Below are 7,561 nucleotides of genomic sequence, written 5' to 3'. Positions count from 1 at the left end.
CATATCTCTGAAACCAGAAGAGAGCGCCACAAAATTCAAAGTGCGTGTTACTTAGGAATGTGCCCTCTATAATATATGTAAAAATGAAAATGATCCGTGAGGTGTAAGTTAATCTGAACATTTACCAATAATATAATAATATAATATATATAATATATAGAATATAAAATATAATAAATGTTTAAAAATCGTTCAAATCTTTCTCGACATCTACAAACATCTTAAAGAGCGTTATACACTTCAATATTATTTGATATAAGATTGAGTAATATTGCAAATGTCTGTGTCTTAATTTATGTGAAATTTTCAAAATATGTATATTTTTTATATAACGTAATGTTTTCAGAAATTTAAAAGTTGTCTAAACAAATTAAATATTGTGACTGACACTTTGGAAAAACTTGGGACGCCAAATAATTACACGAAACTACGCATGCATATTAAATGGTTAATCATTGGATGGATTATTTTAGTCTTCTTCTTGAACATGCTTGACAGTCTATGGGCAATCGGACATACTCCCTTACTCACCTCTTATGTTGTAATAGTCAAAATATATCAAACATTCGGCGTAAACCATCCGTTTCATATTAACATGCTCTATGACCTGACATTTATGATACTGCTAAGGTATATATAACATTGCAATAAGGTATGATAACATTGCAATAAAATTGGCTTTTACTATACAACAAAATGCAACGACAAGTCAAGCACATATTATTTATACTAAATTATTTATTATACAAATTAATGATTACAAATTAATTATTTTATATTACATTTTCAGATATATTGAATCTCAATTCGAGCACATAAATCAGCATATTCAAGAACTTACAGAGGAAAAAAAACGGCAAATAAAACATACTTGGGCAACTTCTAGTTCATATCGTAGTCGTCGACACATGGCTAGCACCGAAACAACTAAGCAACTCATATGGATTTTAATGTAAATCTAATTAAGAAAAAGATCATCTATGTCTTTTCAAATAAAAAGAAGCATTAATTAGGAATGCATATTTATATTCTGCTAGTGTTGCAAAGTTTTGCTTTTATATAAAAAGATTTCTGTAATCAAAGAAGTTTGAGAGCTACGGATATATGAAATCAAAATCTCTATTATATACATATAATATACAAATTTATACAATACATATAAATTTAATAAATACTGTACAATAATCTTTAATCAAATGTTTTTATAGGCATATACACCTGGAATTAAGCTCAATATCACGTGAATTAAACACAATATTTGGATTTCATATGGCCATACAGACGACCACAATACAGATTGCTACAATACAGCTTGCTATCGCTTTTTATAAAGCAGTTATGGTGATAAGTACATACTCGACATTTCTAATGACAATCAATATTTTGCTCACTTTGATTTGGGCTATAACCAACATCATAAAAATAATTATTTTTAATTGCGTCTGCGAAGGAATTTGCACCAAGGTATGTTTATATAAAAAAATATATATATAATATATAAACAATTAAACAATATTTATAATTTACTATTCTGTTATTCATACATGTCAATAAAATATGTTAATATAGATATTTATGGAAAGAATTTTTTAACTATTTATATTGATCCTCAATTATCAGTCAAAGCCGCTTTAAAATTTTTTAGCATTAATTTTACTTAGTATATTAAATTTAATTGATTTTTTAATTAATATTAGGCAAATAAAACCGAGTTGTTTCTCAATAAATTGACAAACTTTACTATTGATGTCGAGACACAGAACATTGTAAGCAAGGATTCTTATTTTGTATGCATGCTTTGTGTACAAAAAAAAGTTTAACGTTTCTAATATTAAACAATTATTTATAGATAACGCAGTTTCTGTTACATTTATTAGGGCGTCCACTTAAAATTTCCGGGCTTGGATTTTATTTTTATGGCTATAACTTTATGCAATGGGTTTGTACTTATTTAGATAGCTGTAACACAATTATCAATTTCTTAAATTGCAAACTTCTAACTAGATTCAGTTATAGTCCTAGTATTTAAAATAAGAAATTTATTATACGAAATTTATAATATCAATATAGATATTATTACCTCATCAAAGTATTCTATAAATAACATTTGATACAAGAAACAATTTTTCTTTCAGTTGGTGCGAAACGTTGCCACAATCATAATAATTATTATACAAACACAAGCATTTGAAAAAAATTAAACAGCATTATGTTGTTTAAAAAATGAAGAAACACAAATGGTATTTGAAAACACAAATATATATCAGATTTTGATTTATGCCATACAATTTTGTAATAAATAATTTAAAGTCATTGTTTACATCGAGCAACGATATTACCAAATGTATCAAGTTTATAAAAGTATGCTTAAAAATATACATAAAATGGTATATACCTATATATGTGGTATTAATTATAAATTATGCATACTTCTGCGTTCGTTAACACAGATAGCTTTTATAAGCAACTACTATGCTCACAATAGAATTCGGTTTGAACCATTTAATTTGATATATATTTGTTAAGATCTATCTCCTTTTGGTTTAAAAGATAAAAGATGGTGGCCACTTTTGATGGGACACCCTGTATATATATATACAATAACTCTTTTTTTCAGTTTGTCAGAAGCGCTTTATTGATTATAATAATTATAATATTTGAAAACCAATAGAAGTATAAAAAAAATATTTTGTTGTGACAAAAGAGACGAAATAATATCTAAAAACGCAAATATATGCCGTCTTTTATCTTTGATCCGCTTCTTTCACTGCAATTCAAAATATTTTAGCTGTTTCACTCGCACAAGAATACTTTCTTGCAGCAGATCGATGTTTTTTAATCTACTTAAGTACTAACGCAAGTTATTGATAGAATTAAAAAATGGTTGACTTTCCAAGTATTTAATCAACAAATATACTCGATATAATAAATTTTATTATCTCACATGAACACGACGGACATTTACTTTCTTTCATAAAGTAAGTTCTTAGTTGAATCCCGCGAAGAGATGGCCATAAAGAATGTTCGAGCGGCTATATCTCCAGTTTTAACCATATTGTGCTTATGCGGATCCGGGGTGTTTGAATATCCTCAAGGTCAACCGAGATTATATTTCAGCATCTTTTATAATTTTATATCGTGGTTGTTTCATATTTTTCTCGTCATTAAAGCAAAGATATTTTGCCAAACATATTCTAAAGATGAATTCGATTTACCTATAGCTGTTACAACTAGTATAATTTTCGGAGTGTTATACATGCTCGTTACTGTCTATTACGATAAGGTATGATATATATGATGTGATCATGTAAATATCAAAAAGATGATTTTTTTATATTTTCTCACACATACTTATAATCTAACATAAAGAAAAATATTTGTGATTGTATTATGTGAGCTTATTTTGAAAATGTCTCAAATTTATGTGCAAAAGTTAATTCACATTTTATACGACACAATATAAAACGACAAAATATTTTTCTACATATATTATATAAGTATAATTATACATCTCTTTGTGTTATAATGTATCTCTTTTAGAAATTTAAGAGTTGTCTGAATAGATTAAGCATTGTGGACGAGACATTGGAGAAGCTTGGAACGCCGAAGAATTATATGAAATTACGCAAACAAATTATATGGCTAATCATTGGATGGATTGTCTCGATCTTTTTCATGGATATAATCGATAGTTTATGGTTCTTTATACACATGGCAGAATATCAGATCGTAATAGCTGTATGCGGGTCATTAATTTTAAACTATTCGTATCATATCAGTGTCATTTATGATTTAAAGTATATGATACTGCTGGGGTTTGTATATAACATTGTAATGTAATAAAAATTATTTTTAACAAACTACAAAATTATCGAATTGATATTGAAGTGTCATTAATCAGAATCAGGCAAATCATGCAAATACAATCTATAAATTAATTATTATAAATTATATTTTGTTTTGTATTGCAGATATATGAAAACTCAATTTGAACATGTCAACCAACATATTCAAAAATTAACAGAATTAAAGAAACGGCAAGTGAGACGTGCCTGGGCGACATCCACTTTGTCCCTGATGAGCCGCCACATGGCTGGCACCGAAACATCTAATCGAATCATATGGATCTTAATGTAAGAGTAATCGAAAGCATTAAAATAGCATTAATAAGCTAGCAGTTCTCGAATATTGTTTACGGTAATAATAATATAATTGTATATAGTAAGATTGTACATAGTAAGAGATTTATATATTTATATTATTTACATACTTGGAGAAAATAACATTTATTACCATTATTATGTATAAAAAACAAATAAATATATTTGCATAATTTAGTAAGATCTAGTTGCTTCTTTAATATGGAAAAACTCAATAGAAAAATATAATATATAATCTGCCGTGAAAACTTTGCAAAATTTAATTTCATAAAGAGAATTTCATAACCAGCATAAAGTTTGAGAGTTACAAACATACATATAAAGTTAAATATTTACTACATTTTATTATATATGCATTTTTTACCCAAAAATGTCGTTCATCAAATGCATTTTGCAGGCATATTCATCGCGAATTGTGCTCGATAACGAATCAATTGAACACAATATTTGGATTGCAAATGCTAATGCAAACCATTGTATTTCAACTCTTTACAATCCAGCTTATTTACGAATTTTATAAGTATGATCTTGTCACGATAAACGATACATCTACGTATTCAGCGATTAATTTTTTAAATACTTACTTTTGGGCCACAGTCATCATCGTCAAAATGATTGTCTTCAATTATATCTGCGAGGAACTTTGCACTAAGGTACACATATTTATACAAAATGCTATAACAATTAAAAAATTATAGTAAAATAATAATAAAGAATCTGTTTTTTATGTATTTTTTTTTATTTTTAAAAATGTGTTCTTTTTTAGTCACTTATTTTAAAATGTAGTTACTCAAAAACTGCTAAAAATTTTATATTATTCGAAAAATACAATAAATCTTTTATAGCTTACATTTTAATCCACATAATAGAATCAACATAATAATCTATATAATAGAATTATATTAAAATTAGGCAAATAGAACCGAGTTTTTTCTCAACAGATTAACAAATCTTACTTTTGACGTCGAGACGCAGAAAAATGTAAATATAAAATAATTTAAATAAATATATATTTACGCAATATTTAGCGTTTTAATTACTATTTAGCGTCTTAATTAATTATTTACAGATCATGCAATTTCTATTGCAAATATTACAAAGACCACTAAGAATCTCCGCACTTGGATTTTTCTATTTTGGTTATAAATTCATCCTACAGGTCTGTAGTTATTTTTCTGTAAATATGATTATTACTTTAAGTAATTCAATTTTCGATAAATATATAAAAAATAAAATTTTTGTTACAAAGAATATAATATTTTAATTTAGACAATCAAAAATATTTATTATACAATATTACAAAGTAACTCAAATAATATAAAAAAACCAATTTTTTCCAGTGTATAAATTACATTGGGGCAATCATAATATATGCGCTACAATCACATTCCTGAAGAGATACTATAAAATAAAAAGCAGAATATAAAGATATATCGATTATTTCCTTCTTTCAATGTATATAGTAATGTCTCATACTGTTCATTATTCCGTCATTTAACATATTCACTTTCAATTAAACATTTTACAATATTAATAACAGTTGCTTTTGGAATATATTAAAATAAGAGTAATAAAATGTTAACATGTGATTTATTAACAATAAATAATAATTTTAATCGTACATATTTAAATAGTTAAAATATTTTAAGTAATTTAACTTATTATGTGCTCTCTCCAATTAATGTGTAGAAATTATTTTTTTTATAAGGTTAGTTTTATGTATTTATTATTCTTATCGTTGTGTAACGAAAAAATTTTGGTCATTATTTCTTGTAGTTGTACATATATTATTTAATTGTTACATTTTTCAATAATATTATAGTTATAATAGATATGCGCTACATCTTGTTATTATATATAAATATTTAGATATCTATATAATAGTACAAACTCTCGAATCAAATAATAAAGAAATGTCATTTGTATTAATGTTATAAATATATTTGTTCTATATAAAAACGAAGCAAATTTACCCGTTTTTTATTAATAAATCGACCGTCTAAGCTTCAGTGAATCGATTATTTCAATATCCATAAGTACTTTAATTGAAATTACTGCTGCTGTTACCATGCGGTGCCACTAACGCAATCATCAGTTCATAATCGAAACGGTATGTGCAATGATTAAGAATTTCCGAGCGGTTCTAGCACCTCTTCTGATAATTAGTTATGTGTGCGGTTTAAGGATTGTCGAGTTTCCGACAGGTCTTCCAAGATTGTGGTTCAGTCTGTTGTATATATTATTATTTTGGTCGGTTTATTTTTTCCTCCTGATGTATACAGTAATTCTTATAATTCTTAATAGTACAATTTATTATTCCATTGCTTATCACATTTGTCTTACACTAAACATTTTTACAATGTTAATAACAATTGCATGTGGAATGTACTACGATGAGGTAAGAGAAATGTTGGCATGTGATTTATTAACAATAAATAATAATATTGATCATACATATTTAAATGATTAGAGAATATATGTATTTCTAGTAATTTAATTTGTTATATGCTTAAGTAATTTAACTTGATATAATTTATAATATTTATTTAACGAAAGAAAATATAAAGACGTGAGACACGTTTTACGCCTTTATACAGCGTATATTACTACACAAATCTTTTCTTTTTTTGCTACATACATATATGTCCAACACAAAATTCTTTTGGAAAGATATAAAGAGAGAATAATAATATAAAAATTTAAGAAAATAATATATCTTTTTAAAAATATGATAATTATATAACTTAAAAAAAAGAAAAAAGGTAATAATTGTATATCCAATAAGATATAAAATTATTAATTTGTAAAATTCTATAATTAAGCTCTTATTGTTAGATAACTTTATCTATTTACTTACTACTTTTTATTTACTTATCTATTTACCATTTTCTATTTACTTATTTATTGTATATTCTCTTACAACAGAAATTTAGAACCTGTTTAAAAAGGATCGCTATTGTTGATGATACTTTGGAACAACTCGGAATAACGACAGATTATAAGAAGCTATATACAAGAACAATATGGTTTGTTGTAGGATGGTTCGCAATAATCATATTAATGATTTATATGGAAGCTGTATGGTTAAGACATCAATATGGTCTTGATATATTAATAACCATCTATTTTCCTTTTTTATTAAATTTTTGCACTCATATGAATCTCATTGATGACTTAATTGTTGCTAATATTCTTGGGTGAGTACAAATACATCTCTTCATATATATCGAAATTGCTCTAAAACAATCATGCGTACACAAATATTAATAAGACACACATATTATCATACATAAAATTTTTAACACAAACTTTTTTTAAATATATTAAAAAATTCCATTCTGATGCATTTACCTATATCTGACGTAAACAATATCACTATATTCATTATTATATATATATAT

At 25.8% G+C, this 7,561-nt stretch overlaps 1 protein-coding gene across 1 annotated transcript in view; it reads left to right on the top strand.

Annotated features, from left to right (window-relative positions):
• The first annotated feature begins 2,947 nt into the window (after window positions 1-2,947).
• LOC115236970 overlaps window positions 2,948-7,561 on the top strand; it is a 5,789-nt gene continuing 1,175 nt past the window's right edge. Inside the window, exons 1-5 of the mRNA XM_029809710.1 lie at window positions 2,948-3,283; window positions 3,541-3,815; window positions 3,972-4,133; window positions 4,558-4,813; window positions 7,086-7,186. Of these exons, the coding sequence (XP_029665570.1) occupies window positions 3,008-3,283; window positions 3,541-3,815; window positions 3,972-4,133; window positions 4,558-4,813; window positions 7,086-7,186 (1,070 nt within the window). The 5' untranslated portion in view covers window positions 2,948-3,007. The remainder of the gene's footprint in view (window positions 3,284-3,540; window positions 3,816-3,971; window positions 4,134-4,557; window positions 4,814-7,085; window positions 7,187-7,561) is intronic.

The sequence above is a fragment of the Formica exsecta genome, unplaced genomic scaffold (assembly GCF_003651465.1).
Source record: "Formica exsecta isolate Colony F162 unplaced genomic scaffold, ASM365146v1 scaffold265, whole genome shotgun sequence".
NCBI lineage: Eukaryota > Metazoa > Arthropoda > Insecta > Hymenoptera > Formicidae > Formica > Formica exsecta.
This window is presented reverse-complemented; position numbering and strand designations above follow the sequence as displayed.